General features: G+C 38.2%; 1 protein-coding gene across 2 annotated transcripts in view; it reads right to left on the bottom strand.

The window, feature by feature from the left end:
* Positions 1-17,598, bottom strand: part of FGD4 (FYVE, RhoGEF and PH domain containing 4) — a 67,098-nt gene that overhangs the window by 10,841 nt on the left and 38,659 nt on the right. For both annotated transcript variants that reach the window (XM_005421062.3, XM_031057006.1), the window contains exons 4-10: positions 15,147-15,624; positions 9,612-9,701; positions 7,479-7,624; positions 3,982-4,138; positions 2,762-2,900; positions 1,781-1,839; positions 1,009-1,155 (exon numbers count right to left, since the gene is read on the bottom strand). In XM_005421062.3, the coding sequence (XP_005421119.1) occupies positions 1,009-1,155; positions 1,781-1,839; positions 2,762-2,900; positions 3,982-4,138; positions 7,479-7,624; positions 9,612-9,701; positions 15,147-15,624 (1,216 nt within the window). The remainder of the gene's footprint in view (positions 1-1,008; positions 1,156-1,780; positions 1,840-2,761; positions 2,901-3,981; positions 4,139-7,478; positions 7,625-9,611; positions 9,702-15,146; positions 15,625-17,598) is intronic.

The following is a 17,598-nucleotide window of genomic DNA, read 5'->3' as shown; positions in this document are numbered from 1 at the left end:
CTTCACAGTATTTATTATCAAACTATACTCAGACCAAATATTCTATGCCAATGTAAAGCTTTTCTAACCGAATGTGTTCTTATGCCCCAATTCTGCAAAACCTACTGTAAATTGTAGAATAAGGACTTTACCCTTCAGTGTATACATTTATATTTAAGCTGTAGCAAAATAATTTTGTTTTGTACAAGTTGTAACTAATGTTATTCGAAGACATTATTTGTCTTTTCTCCAAGACAAAAGAACATTTTCTGAAGTTTTTTTTTCCCCTGAAACCCTCCCTATCATAGCAGGGAAAAAATAGTATGGAGAGCAAGACAAAGATATATTCCTTTATTAAAGCAGAACTTTAAATAACGTTTAAATGTCTAAAGCCGCAGCCTAGAAGCACAGTTATTAAATCAGATATAAAGTGTTTAATTTTCTCACTTTTTCCCCTCTCATTTTTCTCAAAATTAATTATTGAAAAGAAAAATTCACTTCAGTTGAAAACTCACTTCAGTTGAATCCTATTTCATAGAAATCCTGATTAGAATATTGCCTAGTCTGTATCACAGACACAGCACATTTGAGCTTGTCACATCTCATATGAAGGGAATATTATTTAAGTCAGCTGTCTGGCCCCAGCTGAAGGCTTTGTATTCTATGATTTCTCCTTTTGTTTGAAGAACATATAAGGAGGAGCTGTGCCTCAACATCCTGTCACTGCCCTTTATTAACCAGAAGAGGGGCTATGCCAGAGACCCCTGAGCAAAAATATAGCAGCAATTTTCAATGCATGGAAGCAACAAACTCCACCAAACCTTCCAAGGGAGCTGTAAGGGAGCATGGCTGTACTTTTCAAACTCCAGCTGAGAGGATGACCTGCCAGGATAAAAAGCTTCCACAGAACCATGAGACTCACGTACTGGGACCTCAACACCCAATCCATCAGGGAAAAGATCCTAAGCTTTTACATTTCAGTTCAATGAGGATTTCAAAGTTCTCAGCAGCAGCAGCCGCCATACTCACCAGGAAAAGGTAGCGCTCTTGGGCAGACGTGTTGCGAGCAGCCAGTTTAAGGATCTGCCCTTCTTTGATCAGCTCATTTGAAGGGTTCACGATGTCTTCCTCTTCTCCCAGCATCTCATAGATCTCCAGCAACTTCTTTAGATTCTCCTTTATGGTGAAAATACAGTTATAAAAGTTATTAATTGAAAGCACAGGTCCTGATGCAGTTTAAATTAAATGATGGGAGCTGGCATAAATCTGGAGACTGTTAACCTTTGAAAAACATATTTATACCCAGCATGTGTGGTGTGATTGATTAATTTAGTTGATAAAGCCAGAAGTACTTTTAGAAACATCATATCCTTGGTAATTTTTAAAATGCAGCTGTTTATACAGTCTGCATTATTTCTTGCCCAAAACATCTCACATTTCAATTAAGATCCTATCATCCCAGCCCAATCAGGCAGAGAAACAATAACTGCTCTCTACAAACATTGTCCTGCACTCACAGAAACAGATAAAGCATGGTTAAGAGTTCAGTGCAGTATCAGTGATTTGAACCAGGAGAAGAACCAAGTATGACCCATTTTGCACTTGAGAGAATTTGATGCAATGACAGATTCTGTCTATCATTTCCAGGAGCTGTATAAATACATTAAGTAGGAACAATCACTTTGACCCAAGAAACCAATTCTTGCCATTTTAGGGAAGATTTGCAATTCACTCTCCTAGTTTGACCAAATATTGAAATATAATATACTGAAAAGTGATCAGGATAACAAGGATCATTTACCATCTTTCTTATTGCACTATTTGAGTGACTTGCTGCAGTGGATATAATTTCCAGGGATTCTAGACAGAAGAAAAATAAAATAAGTAAAACCAAAAAGCTGTACTTTTACTTATTTATGTACTACACAGGGGGGGAAAGGGGGGGGCACTGCGGTGATTCTACAAAAATGTTTGTTGCTTTTACATAAATTACAAAGTACAATAAATTTCTTCAGTTAGCAATAAAAAGAAAACAAGGTAAAGTGGAAGGCATAAAAAAGTCAGGTACCAAATAGAATCAACAATATGGAAGGAAGAAGAGAATTACTGCAGTTTACGGTAGCACTTCAAGTATTTAGAATCACATTTTTCTGAGACAAGAACAGTCATGGTTCTTTCCCTCCTTTTCTCAAAGTCAGAAAGTCAAACTCTAGTTTTTCATTTGAAACAGCTCATCTTACAAGTGTTTACTGTAATGGTACTAAAAATGAAATATTTAAAATAATTATCTGGCAAGTGAATTTGAACACTCCATGCAAATACCTTGAACTGTTCTCATGTAAATACAGAGAGAAATTTAAAAGTGGGCTGTACTTTTTCCCTGCAGAAGCTTAAAAATACAATGAGCCTAACTTCACTTTTTTTACAAATAGCAAACATTCCAAATGTGCATAAAGCAAACCAAAATGCCAACAAAAATAAATTAAAAAGCCACCACAAGCCCTGATCACCTGCAAAGCAAACAAATCAAAACCTGTGCGCTATTCCAAAACAAAAGTAAAACTTCTGTGCTCCAGGAGAATACTAAAGGCTTTATGGCTTTAAAATTAACTTCAATTCAAATAATTTTTTTTTCAAAGAATGCTATGATTCCACTGAAGAAATTCTATCATTCTTTTCATGGGTAATTCTTCACTTGATCTTTCCTCAAAATATCTTTAATTTACATTATCCTCTTACTAATATCTTATTATAGCTCCTTTAATGGCCTGAAGATATTTACTTTCAGCATCTTTCCAGTCTAGGGAATCCTGAGGCAATTTCCTTAGGTAGTCCTTTAGAAGCATCTCGTAGCGTGGAATGCGTTGGACTGGTTCTAGCATGTGATGTTGCAATGTCAAATTTCCACACACTTTTTCCTTCTAAAAAATTGTAAACATATTTCAATGAAGCAGGCAAAAATGTCATTACAATAGCATAAAATAAAAGTAATGGTTGATGAAACATAAACAATGTATTTTGAGACATGCATGATAGATCTTCTGAAAGAACTATTTCACCAAACCAGATAATCAGAAAATCTTCACAAAAAATAACTACAAACTTTTCTAAGTATTTGACAGTCTTACCAAAAAGTCTTACAAAAAAAAAATCTTTTAAACTCGAGTGTATTTTAAAATAGGATTATAAAACACTCAAGAGAAATACTTCTAAATTAGTAAGAACAGTTCATGACCACATATATAAACAATCACTCTAATGGGCTACAAAGGTATGTTTTACCTATCTGAGGAGGGAATGCTTTCTTTCAGTTTCATTTACAATGTCAACTCCCTCAGCAGTGTCCCTCCCTCATATCTTAAGATGTATATTCATTTCCATAATCTTAGATGCAATTGGATTATAAAAACAAAAATTACATTAAAACCTACATTGTTTTATTCCCTGGTTTACAACCAAAAGACCCCACAGAGCAGTAAAATTTAAGTAGAAATATTCCATTCTATTTCTAAGTGTTTAGACTGCAGGACACACACTGCCAATTCCCAGAGATACCCCCAGGGAGCACCAGAGGGTGTGAAGCAAGCCTTTGGGAAAGACTGGCATCCCTGGGCTCTTCAGCTGCCTGTGCTCAGCGTTATTGTGAGAAAACACAATATTATGGCATGCAGTGCAGGGATCTAGGGAAGCACTGCCTTTTCACTTCATCCAAAAAGGGTATTTACTTTGGTGTTTACAAAAAAATGCACTATTTTTATAATCTTCAGATGTTTCAGCCTTTACAATTTGCTTCTCTACTTTGCAGGAGAAAAATCTGGATTTTTGTGGGTAGGTTGTGCACATACACAGGAAGGAGTAGGGAAAAATGCAGTGTGAAGTGGATAAAAACAACTGCCTTAATTCTAAGGCATTTGGTATTTAATTTCCTCCTTAATCCTTTTTTTCATCCACAAACATGTATTTTTATATATTATTGAGGATGTCCACTATTCTCCCCATTACCTGAATGTCCTGGATGATGAATTTGAACTGAGGTGACCGCTCAGTCCACGTTTTCACCAGTTCCATCGCGTTGTCAAAATTCTTCACGTACTCGCCGTACATCTTGAGGAAAGGAGCCAACTTCTGCAGAATATCTCCAATCCTAGGGGTGGTGGTCCTGCAAAGTAAGAGGGTGGAATCTCAGAGCAAAATGGAAAGAAAAAAAGTCACTCAAGGTTATAAAAGGTTTCAAGTGTTTAACAGAGAATCCTTCTGTTTGGGATCGCCTCACATGGAGTTCCAACACAAGCATTAAATCTGAATTCATAAGGAAAGAGTGTTTGTATCCCCTTTGATGCTGTACAAGCACCACAGGTCATATAGAGGACTAAAATAAGAAAATCTAGAAAGTGTTTGTATCCCCCTTTAATGATGTATAAGCACCACAGGTCATGTAGAGGACTAAAATAAGTAAAGCTAGAAATTGAAGACATGAAAGATTTTATTTACAAAACATGGCCTAATTTATTTTATCTGCAGCTCCTTACAATTACATTATCTTCTTTTGACCATAATTTAATCCTTAAAATATCTAATCTGTGGTTTGGTTTGAGGGCTAAACCCTTTCTGTACAGCTTCCACTCTGTGCCTTGTATAAACATAATATTCTATAAACATATACATATTAACATTTGGGTTTTAATTACTAATTATCTAAGGAAACCTATGAAGGAAAGATAATCCCTTGGATTCCAGTCTTTTGTGAGAACTTTCCCATGTTTTTCCCAATTCCTGATGGCATCTTCAGATAAAACAGAATAGTAAAGTAGCAGATGGAGAGGCTGAGCGAAGCTGCACTCCCAGGGCACACAAAAAATGTGGAGCAGCACACAGGCACCTCCAAGAACTACAATAGGAAGCACATTTCATGTGTCATTTTCAGGGACAGACTCAGAAATCAGATGGATTCCAAAAAGTCTGAAATCAATGTTCTCATAGCAGTCTAAAGTGAAAAATTTTACAGCCCACTTCAACACGCTTCTCCGAGAGAAAAGCTGTGCAGAACAGAAAAGTTATACTTCAACAGTGAATATTGCAGGACTGTCAGAAACTGGTCCAGCTCCAGCTGCCTCTGCAGGGCAGAGAGTTCCTGTGTAAGACCTGGCAGATGGCTGGGCAGCTGCTGGGGCTGGCAATGAGGGGACAAGACAGAGTAGGAAGTTGGTCTCTAAGTCATGCAGGGCTCTTATGTTATTCCTAAGTATCTGCTACTGGTCATCCTTGGGTCCAGAAGACTCAGGGTATTGTATCTAACTATCTTGTTTGATAGCCTAGTGAAAGGTCTCCCTGCCCATGGGAGGGGAGTTGGAATTAGATGATCTTTCAGGTCTGTTCCAAGCCAAACCATTTGATGACTCGATGGCATGGGATCACTGTTGTGCTCTGTCAAACACTTTTCATGAGAAATATATTGCAACAATGCTGGTTCTGGTGTTTTCAAGCCATATGTTGTAAGAGATATTCAGCTCCAGCTGTTGCTCAACTCATTCAAAATGCAGCTACCAGACAATTTCACTTTCACTTGGTAAGTTTAGATTCACACTGCCTTTTCTTCCAAAAAAGAATTTGCTTTTGATCTGCTTTACATATTTTTACATATTTTTACTCTAAGTTTTCAATTTAAACCACAACTCAAGAAAAGGTCAGAATTTTTTTATCCAGCTTTTTTTTTGCTGGAAGATAAAGAATAATAGAAGCACATAAAGCTACCCATAGAACATACTTCATTTCTTGTGTCTAATGAGAGGAGCTTCTGAGAAGACTGTATCTGGCAGAAGCTATTATTCCAGACAATTTCAGAGACCAGTGATGGGGAGAGAAAATTACCCCAGATTTTACTTTCAGCAATGGTCAGAAAAAAAGCTGTCTTCAACTGCACCCTTTTTTTTAACTCCTCCCAAAAGCACAGTGCTTCAAGGACATTTAAACAGGCTGTCTCAGGTGCAGCCCAAAGGTTGTTTTCACACAATTTGGAAAAGATAATATCCTTGTGATGCAATTTATTAGCTCTGCACCAAGAGTCAAAGCTTATCTGCAAAAGCACTTTTCAACCTTTGAAGCTATATAATTATACATGCAATAGTAGTGAGCAGTTTAGCATTTTGCAGATATGTAAAGCAAGGCAACCCATATTCTGTGCTCCATAAAGTGTCTAGAGCAAAATTTTAAGATTACACTGTGAATCTCATTTCAAATTACACAGCACTGCCATAATGTGGTGTGAGCTGTTTTTTAAACATCTAAACTCCACTTCTCATGAACATGCACTCTATTGTAATCCAGGCATTGGTATTTCCTATCAGATTTTTTCAACTTCTGTTAAAAGAAATGGGTAGTTTTTACTTACTCAAGTCATTCTGCAGGGAACTTTTTATATTTCACAATGCTTACATTTTATCACTTCCTTGCATTATAGACTACACAGAAGTACCATGTGTTTGTGCATGTGAAGTATTCTATTTTAAGCAATCATCATTTAAAGGGGAATGATCTTACAGAGTCAGAAGATGTGCTGTCTAAAGCACCATTGTATGGTCTAAGATTTTCATATATATCACAAAAAAGCTTTTTCCCCCCCTCATTTTTGGTGAGTTTTTTGACAATAAAGGAGCTATATGATATTGTAGCTGGGAATTATGTATGGACAAACACTTGAATTCCTCATAATAAATTCTAGATAACATAGAATATAGGAGCCAAACAGGTGCTGAGGTGAAATGACTGGTTGAAACTGTATTTACCATTTCTTTTTAAATTAGGTTATCCTTTTTCCCAAAGAAGGTAGGGAAGCAGCAATGGTTTCCTTTTTTTTTAAATTACATAGTAGAGACCAAAAATGTATGGCTATGTCTTAATATGTCCAGAATCACACACACACCAAGGCAGAATAAAGATACTACATCTGTATATGAGTATTTCACAGTAAATTTAAACCTGTTCTATCTTTGCTGGCTCCAAATAGAGGGCAAGAAAAGCTGAGGGGGAAATGGCCCTGAAATATATCTGGCATGGATTTTAATTTCAAAAAGAAAACTAAAACACAGAAGAAGAAGATTCTGTCCTATATTATTACAAAAGACAGTAAAAATAGAGGTTACTGTACTTCAGCATTATCATAAACCACATATGTGTTATTTACCTCAACTTTGTACTCTGTACAATAAATTCACCAGGTAGCACATAATTTGAGTCTGAACCCCTAATTTAGCAAGATCATGAGCAATCTCACTGGCTCAGTGAGATTACTCATGATCCATGTCCTTTATTTTGAGCAAATGATGCCAGCCCTCTGCTGAGTCAGATCCTGCGGAAGAGTGGAAGAGCAGATGTTCTCTTACTCACAGTGGTTCCTTGGCCTGGAGAGCTTAATGTGAAGATACTTTCCCTACCTCAACCCTGCAAGAGAGTTTCTGTAGACACAGTTTTAGAAGTGTATTAACCAGTGAATTGTCTCTTACCATTCTTGCATTCTTTTTTCAAGTTCCGGAAGTAAGAATTTACTGTGGAAGGCATTTATTGATGAAATGTTGGAAAAGATTTTATTAATCACTTCAGGTGGAAACGAACCTCTGTTGGCTTCCTCAAGGAGTCTGGAATAGAATACCTGCAATACAGAAAAAGAGCCACAAACCTATCAGCCTATTTTATTTAACCATAGGAAGACCACCTATCCACCCCTCCTGCTCCAGCTGAGGCAAGACTAATATTTCAATAATGCAGATGGGTAGTGATTAATTCATTCATTGCCTTTCCCTCTCTGGAAGTGAAAAGCTTCTCCTCCCTTTACCCCACTTTTGTTCTTGTAAGCCAGGAGAACACTGCAGGCAGGGCTGACACAAGGAGAGCCAAGCTGAAGCAGTGCCATTTGGGAGCAGCTCCAGACATTTCATCCTGTTTAAACAGCTAGATCATCTCAGCTTTCCCAGTCTTCCAGCAGTATTTTCCACTCTTCTGTTCTTTGCAATTAGGATGATGTCTGATCACCATTAGCCCCAGCACTTTCCTTGAATGCTGTATCCCCTTATCCTTTTGAAATCAAAGTAGTTGGCCGACTATGAGTGGTCCCCATGTATCATTTAAAGCACAGAAGGGACTCAGTTCTGAGTGGACTATAGTCTCTTTTAAAAATAAATATATTTTTTCTCCTTCAGTAGGCTCAACCTGACTAGGTGCAGCTACAAAATGTGCATCTGTTAATATGCACATCACAAAAAACCCATGCTTTTGGAGAGCTGCTGTCCCTCTGCCATCCTCTCCCATCCTTGAACAGTTTGTATATCCCTGGAAAGGGCTTCAAAAGTCTGTGTAAGGACTTGCAAAAGAAGAAAAGAGTCTGAAGACAGCAACTTTGATCACCCCAACTGTGACAGCTGAAGTGTCTTCAAGGGAAAAAAGCCATTTTTCTCCACATACACTCTAAAATATGCCAGTTTGACACATTGCCAACAGGACAGTTAATTACTTTGAAGACCGTAAAGATTACACAACTTTTTAACAAAGTTCAGAAATATTACAGTCCCTTCCTAGTCTTCTGCTTTCCTCTCATTAGCAGCAGTTGAGCAGCTGTGTTTGAAACTCATTTTTTAGAATTTTCTCCAGTTAATATTTGAAAAACAGACATAGCAGTATTGCACTTAAAAAGCCATCAAGGAAAATAATGGTACATTACCCATCAGAAAAATCTGTGCAGGAAGTAAACATATTTTTTTATTTTTAAAGTTCTCTAAATCACTTTTTTTTCCCTGCAATATTTTGGCTTTTAAAAGTTACCATACATCCATCACAATGTGGGTCTGCTGTGTAAATCCACTTTCTTGAGGACAATTACTTACATCCCCAAGCAGCCTGAACAATTATTGTATCAGTTGAGACTTTTTACTTTTCATCAACTGTTTGTACAAAACTTCTGCACTAGACATGAGAAATTTAAACTGCAGACTCAGAAAAATATCTTGTAGTAAGGCAATACAAAGCTAGAGGCATCCAAGTAAAGTGTATATGAGTTGTGTGGAAAGCAAACAAGACTTAGGAAGGAAAATTCTCAAGTACAGACTTTTAGGTTTAAGAAATATCAGCTAGATTGTACAAAGCATGGGTCCAACCCTTTCCTTTCAGGAACAGTAATTTCTATTTCTAAATATGTCATGGGAAAACAGAGGATATTCTTTTTGGAATGGGCAATTTCTAGGTTCTTTGGGACTACAGAAAAATTCTGATTGGGTGGTTCAAATTAGAAGGATTTAGTAATTTTCTAATGAGTGGGTGATTGCAATATTCACTCCAATTCACTGGAAGCCAAAACATGCTTATCCATCCTCTTTGTTGGCTACCAGCATGATTGCTCAAAGTGACATCCCCACACACAAAACATAATGCATTAATAGCCACAAAATTCTAATACTTATTAAAAATATAGCACTCTTAAAATAGAAGCAAAGGCAAAACCGTGAGGCAACAGAAAATGACTGACTGGAAAATCAGCAAATTGTGAAAAACATGCCACATCTCAAGTAATTTATACCCACACTTATACATAGCCATTTGAGTGAATTCAAGGCCACACAATAAAAGCAAAGCTGAGAAAAATGTACCCCATCTAGGAGGTCCAGTCGGCTAACGTAGGCCTTTTCTGTTTGCAGAAGTTCATTGGCAATTTTGTGACGTTTCTGCTCATCTGTCTCCTGGAGGAAAAGAAGAGCAAATCTTAGGACACTGAAGAAAACATAATTTAATAATAATAAAAAATTTTAAAAATACTTATGACTACCTTATAGTCCAAAAACTGAAATACAAGTTTAACATTTAGTAATAAACACCAACTTTGAAAAATACATAATTTCCTGCAGTTTAATCAACACATACAAAAGTCAGAGAATGTTAAAAATCAGTCAAATTGCGAAGCAAAATTCAAAGCCTAGAAGATGTAGTATTTTCCAGTTTGTGTAGGGATCTTTGCCAAAGCACCAACTCCCTACTCAACAGATCAGCTCACATCCTGGTAACTGAGTACCACTGACCTTTCAGAGCTGGAGGAGCTGATTTACAGAGTAAGAGGGAACAGATGGGAGCACTCAGTGTTCACCCCCACCCCATTTCAGAAGTTATTTGAACAGTGTGTTCTTTGCACGGCAAAATTATAAAAAAATGTGGTACAAAATGTTTTATGTTCACCAATACATTCATTGCTGAATAATTGTTGACTGCAATTAGAGGACTCCTTCATTAAGTCTTTATGGAAGTAATTTTTGCATTTTAAGGGAAGTTTTCATTTTAAAATCTTTTATTCCACAAAATATATTTCTGGTTCTTCTGCTGAACAGAAACTTAAAACATTCATTGAATTTTCAGTATTAAACTAAATATGTTAGAATATGTAATTGTAAGTTGCTGGGCAAAATTACTCCAGAACAAACAATGAAAGGACAACCTTCTACAATGTCAAAACATTAGGGAAATGCCTCAGGCTTGCAAGTGTCAGGCTCAACAAACTGACACTTCCATTACAAGGTTCTTTCTCCAGATCTAGTGATAGTCTGTTCACATTTAACGACATCAGAGTCTTTCTGAAATAAATGGCAGTATTATCACAGTGCTTATGAGAAACTGGTAATTGCTAGACAAACCATAAAAATTCTTCATAAAAAAAATAAAGAGGAGAGCTTGAGAGAGTGGTTTCTGATTTCAAACTGCACACTACTTCCCACAAGGCTATGCTAAACATTTGCAAGTACCTTTACAAAAATTGTGTAAAGAATATTGAATATTAAAATACAGTCATATTTAAAGCAGTTCAGTGCATTTTCCCCCATTTTGGTATTCAATAAGTATTCCAAATTTCAGCGTATTTCAGTTCTAATCTGCAGTGTTCACAGTTGCACTGCTACACGGCAAACCTCCTCCCTAAAAACAGCCTTTCAATAGTGACTTCAAAGCTGTTCATTAAATCTGTTTAAATCAGCATAGCAACCACAGTAACCTGCAGAACAGTGTTTTAAGTGCTGTCAAGAGACATTGCAGGGAGCTGGAGGATTAGCTATTACAGCTACAGCTTGCTGCTTAGTGCAGCCATTTACAAAAGATCTCACATGTGGACTTGAGGCACAAAACCATGGAGGTTACTGGTTCCTCAGTCATTTTAGGGGTTTTTTCTCACCCCAGAACCCCACTTTCTCCCTGCAGCAGTGCTATAGAAGCAATCCATAGTTTTTAGAAGATTACTTGAACTAATTAAGAGAGGGAAAATCATGCATAACAAACGCAAAAAAAATCCCATAAAACAAAGTGAGCCCAGATTTCCACTCCTCTCAGTATCAACCTTAGACATTATCTTAATTCTTGAACCTGCACCTCCTTTCTACATCAATTGCATGACCTGACAGAGAGATCTTCTGTGTGGGGGAAAGATGCACATCACAGATAAGTTGTATTTTAATCACTGTGGCGTGTTCTATTCCAGCACAAGAACACCCACCTACAGGGTCAGATCAGTGCAAAATAACAGAAAACTCCACTACTGCTTTTCTTTCAGCACGTCCTCAGTGGGGAAGCAGGGGATATTGTTGAGGGGAACTTCAGGGAACAATTATTTCAAGGAACATTTTAAACTTCTGTGACAATCTATAACACATGGCAGCTCAATGTATAAAACTAAGCAGAAATGGCTACTGTGCTATATAGAGAACATTTACATTACACAGGTACATTTAATCCCTGGAGCAAAATATCAGCAGTGTGAGAGACCAAGAGTTGCATCAGCAGGGACTGCAAACCTGAATCTCTACTCCAATGCTTACAGTAAATTTGTCAGCTGGATCTAGTTCTTTAGTACAAGGCTGCTAATCCCTAGAATAATTATATTACTATGTATGCTTAAAAAATTAAAATAAGTGATTTTGAACTCTGAAATTAAGAAGAGGTGTGAAAAATGCTGGTGAAAGTATGAAGCTTCTTATTATCCAAACCAAACAAGAGCCATCTCCTGTCAAGAAAACTGTACCTGCCAACATGACAGTGATGCGTATGATTCACTCGTACTCAGGCATAGCCCTTGCCCCGAGGGATTTGAAGGAATATATTAAACAACATAGGCTGAGAGAAGTAGAGTATGAACAAATAAAATTTAAATTACACTGTGCTTGTTTCTCACACAGCAACCTAAAAAGCAGAAAGATTCTGGTATCCCTAAAGTAGTGACTGTTCACAAGAAGATTTATGCATCTATATTGGTTGCTGAAGACAGACACCTTTGTTCCCTGTATTATTCCTAAAGACCAAAAACTGTAGTATCAAGAAGCTGGTAGAATCTCTCAAGTCTTTCAACAGCAAAACATTTCTTGGCAGAGAATTAACTTTGCAAAACCAAAAATTTTACCCTAGTTAAACTGAAACATCACCCCACATTTAGAAATCCAGTATCCACACCAGGTTTTTGCATCTGAAACATCAGAGCCCCCAGCATTATCATTAAAAGAAGACATCATATAAGGACTTTATTTAAAGATGTTCAGTGGATTCTTCCCCATCTGTGGCAAGCAGACAGTCTATATCCCTGTTTCCTACCAGTCTCAGAGCAAACACTGACACATTTGTCCTCTTGTCCTCAGTGAGCTGCAGCAGCAGATTCCCCACAAGATGTTATTCAGGAAGTTAATTGATTGAGATGTTCTTGTGCTATTCAGCCTCTGCAGTTTACACAAACCAATTTTTATGCCAGGAGGTGTTTCTGCTGCAAGGCAGGAAAGTTTTAACTTTTAATTGTCTTTTTGCTTGTTATGATTGTGTTTCATTACCTTCAAACTATTCAGTAAATAAGTGAAATAAAGAATACTCTACTCTGGCTGTTTGGGGAAATTGTTTCAGATCACTGCCAAATATAATAAGTTTTGCTTAACTTTTTCCAGAACCTGCAATAATCTGTCTTTAGTCACATCTACAGTGATTGAGGGGAGAGGGAGGGGAATAATTGCAAGAGCAACACTATTTCAAAACAAGCCTTCTTTTCCAAGTCCAAAAAATAATTTCTGCACTGGTTTTGCACCAGTTGCCAATTTAATTCACCCCTTCCAGCTGTGGATTTAGGATTACTTCTACTGTACATGTACACATTTCCAAAGAGAGAGAGCACCACTTTCTGCTCTTTCCTGAATTAAGAAATATGACATGCAAGAGAAGATACTTTGTACCCATATCAAAATACATGTATCTGACTCAAAGTTTGACTATGACTCACATGCATCTGCTCCTTTTGCTTTTATTCAACTGTACTTACATTTTTAATCAAAAGGGCAGGAGAGCGCTGTTATCCTGTGTGGAGCAACTTCACCTGGACTGCATCCCAGTTTTAATATTCTATAATGACTAAGTAGGCATTTAGCAAAATCACAGATTGTCTAATGCTCTTAATTCTTACCAGCGTGTGCTTGAACACAGAAACTGCTTAAAGCTCTACCAGAACTCTCCTGTTGCTCATCATTCTTCTCCTAATCCAGACAGCGTGGCAGCAGCTATTTAGACCACCACAGGGCTGATTTCCATCTCCAGGTTGCATTAATCTAAACTAAATCAGTGTTTGATTCTGTAAAGGGCGGCAGACACACTTCTTAACCCCACCAGAACTAAAGGGGAAGTCCTTGCTGCACAAGGTATCTCAGGAAGGGTTGCTGTGACCCAGCTCAGTTTTACAGATTCAGTTCTGCGTCAGTGCAAGCTTGAAAGGCATCCTGCATGGGTATGTCCTGGTTTTGTACCCTTCAAGCACCGATGAACAATATATACATCTAGTTACAGTCACATTACACCTCACAAGCTGACTCAGTGTCAATTTAAGACAAATCACATGCGCTGGTCCCAGCAGCTCAAAGACAGGTTTTAATGAGATTGCTGCCATTAGCATTTGCCCAGTTCCTTCCTGAACTTTAAAACACAACTGCTTCCCTTTTCAGCTTTTTTCTTGAAAATGCTCCCAGCACCTTACTGCGTGACTTGGATTCAAGCTTAACATTGTTGCTCACTGGGAATTCAGCACTTTATAGGCACAGAGAGGGGAAACAGGCATTACCTAACAGGAGACAGAAACATTAAGACAGGTGTGGTAGGCCAAAAGTGCCTTGGACTGTACCTAGGCTTATGCTTAGGTGGGGATCATAACATTCATTACTGGAAAAAAAACATTACAGAAAAAAACCAACCCCTAAAAAAAAAAGAATAAAACCACACAATCCATCACTTTCTTATCATTACCCAGGATATTTCATCCACCTGTCCCACTCACAGAATTTACCTCCAGGCATGTGACCCCCAGCTAACCAAACTCAAGGGCTGCAGTGAGCTGCTGCACGTGCACACCTGAGCAGCAGTGAGGAGCTTTTCCAGCATCAGCTTTTTGGCTCTGTGGTGAAGAGGAGAAGCTCCCCTTGCCAAACAGGGGACGGCTGGACCAGAACAGTCAATCACATTTACTGCTTTGGTACAAGGAGGCAAACTCACAAGTAAACTTTCATAAGTGAAAAATATGCACTATTTTTCAGCAATTAATTTCCCAAGACAGATTTCCTTCCACCCACTTACTTCACTTAAGCATTTAAAATCTCCCTCACAAGGGAGCTCAAATTCATCATAAGTTGTCCTTGCTAAAAAGTCATGTATTTAGTATACCCTGAACATTGCATCTATCTGATCACTAGCAGACTGCCACTGCCTTTCCAGCTTTGACTTGACAACTACATCCAAGTTAGGGATTCACACAACTCTTTTGCCTGAAGCTCTGTCATTACAGTTTAGTGCACATGGCATTTTATTTCATGTACACCACTAACATGTGTCCCTTTTAGGCTAGCACAGCTGAAGCATGGTGCTAAACAGGCACACATATTTGAATTACACATTTTTCAAACCTCAGATAACTAATGGGGAAAGAGCCAAGAGGATGAGGAGAAGAGCAAAGAAGGGGAGAGTATGGGAAAAGGCAAGCAAGATTTTTTTCTCATCTTCTTTCAGAGGGAAAATAACCAAAATATTTTCAATTTCTGACCTGCTCTTGGAAGCCTATTTTTGTAAATCAAAACCTAGAGAAAATACAAAAAGTAGTGATAGTGATATACCCGGAATGAAAGCATTTCCTTCTTTACCTTTATTTCTACAGGTTGATCTTGTTTACTGCTTTCCTCAGCCGGCTCCTCCTTGACATCACCATCAATTCCTAGAGTTTCGTTTTCGGGTGGGAGCAGCGCATCACTGCTGGGAGTCCTGTGGCAGCTGTTGAGCATCTGCTCCTCACAGGCAGCCACACTTGGCAGGGACTCTCTGCGAGTGCTCTCTCCTTCCCCGTTTGTCAAGCTGCTGTCCATGGCACCGTCCGGGGCAGGGGTGGACGCGGCCGAGCCGCGCTCTGGCGATCGCCGCTCCTCTTCCTCCTGCGCCGCCACGCCGTTGGCCGTGGGCAGCTGTGCAACCTGAGTTCTGTCAGTGTTACTGGTTCCCTGTGTCTGTAGTGAGTGCTGAGAGGGGAGTTTTGGCTGAGGTGATGGTGTGGACCCATATCTTCCTTGAGATTTAGTGATGTGGAGAACGGAGGGATCTTTCTTGAAATCGCTAGGGTTCAGTGAGCTAAAAAGACCAAGCAAACAAAGCATTGATGAGAGGAGAGTTAAATATGGACTTATAGAAAATCCTGGTATATGAAATAGGAGAGTTACACCACATAATCAATTTCTCCCAAAAAGTCTTCTTCTTCCTGTGTTAATATTAGGAATTCTGAGACCTGAAATGCATTAAAACACTTACAAACAAGCTTCTCTTACCAGAAACCCAGACCTCTGCCCATTTTGAGCCATTGCATCCCTATGTGTCTCGAATCCAATGTGTATGGGAGATTTATATTGGATATTAGGAAAAAATTCTCCACTGAAAGAGTCATCAGGCATTGGAACATGTGGAGGTGTTCACAGGGGTCAGGATGAGGGAAGAGACGAGAATGTTGACTCCACGTTTCAGAAGGCTTTATTTATTATTTTATGATATATATTATATTAAAAATATACTAAAAGAATAGAAGAAAGTACTGCATCAGAAGGCTGGCTAAGAATAGAAAAAGAATGATAACAAAGGCTTGTGACTGACCAAGACAGTCCAGACAGCTGGACTGTGATTGGCCATTAATTAGAAACAACCACATGAAACCAATCACAGATCCACCTGTTGCATTCCACAGCAGCAGACAATCATTGTTTACATTTTGTTCCTGAGGCCTCTCAGCTTCTTGGGAGAAAAAATCCTAAGGAAAGGATTTTTCAGGAAATATCATGGCTACAGGAACAGGGTGTCCAGGGAAGACTTTGAGCCACCATCCGTGGAGATGTTTAAAAGATGTGAAGATGTGGCACTTGAGGACGTGGTTTAGTGGTTTGGCAGTGCTGGGTTAACAGTTGGATTAAGTCATCTTTTGCAACCTAAACTTTTCTATTCTTAGCTCCATGAAAGAGAGCAGGAAACCAAGAAACTGGTAGAAGAAGCAACTTGCCCAAAGTGTCCCAGAAGGTTATTGGCAGAAATGGAGCAAGGCTTGTGGTTTCCCAAGTCCTAGTCCACTGCTTAAACTAATAAATAGCCCATTCCCTAACAGCTCTTTTATTATTAAAAATTAATCAAACAAAATCAATTAAGAACATATAGCATCCCTTTCCTTAGTTCAGAATATTACATGAGGACCTTTACATTTTAATCTCATTTCTTTTCCAGTTTCCCTAGTTAGTAATGTCCTTTTTTCATGCTGCATCTTTTCTAAAAATCTTTTTCCTCCACAATTTGTGTCTGCTTTAAACATATTATCTCTTGTTCCCGACTGTCCTCTAACTATTCCTGGTATGGACTTCCATCTTCTGGAAGGATGAAAACTGCTTACAAACTGTACTTTTACTCCTTATTTATAGGATACTTTACACAAATGTCGCAAACATATTCTGCACTTTTGTGCACACAGATCAAAAATAACTTACACTAGCTTTATCTTCTTCCATCACATAACAAAAAAAAAGTTTAAATCACTTTTTTTTAGTTATGTAAATGTCGTCGGTTGGACACAAGATTTTCGGGGTGAAGGAAGAGACGAGATGGGCTCCATGATCAGAAGGCTTGATTTATTATGTTATGATATATATATATATATAATATTTATTATAACTATACTAAAAGAAAAAGGAGAGATTTCCAGAAGCTGCTAAGCTAAGAAAGAAAAGTAGAGAATCCTAACAAACGCCGCTCTCTCAGACTGCGTCCGAGAGAGCTCAGTTCTGCATTGGCCATTATTTCTAAACATCCAAGCTGGGCCAATCCAGACGGACCTGTTGCATTCCACAGCAGCTGATAACCTATTGTTTACATTCTGTTTCTGAGGCCACAGCTTCTCAGAAGGAAAAAATCCTAAAGAAAGGATTTTAGTGAAAAGGATGTCTGTGACATAGTGATATGAATGAGACTGAGGTTATAGATGGTACTTGATTTTCTTTCATACACCATATAAAGTGTGACACATTGCAAGCACTGTTGCCATCTTTTTTTATTATAGTTGAACCTACATTCCTG

The sequence above is a fragment of the Geospiza fortis genome, unplaced genomic scaffold (assembly GCF_000277835.1).
Source record: "Geospiza fortis unplaced genomic scaffold, GeoFor_1.0 scaffold10, whole genome shotgun sequence".
Classification (NCBI taxonomy): domain Eukaryota; kingdom Metazoa; phylum Chordata; class Aves; order Passeriformes; family Thraupidae; genus Geospiza; species Geospiza fortis.
The sequence above is the reverse complement of the archived record's forward strand: the minus strand, read 5'-3'. Positions and strand labels throughout refer to the sequence as shown.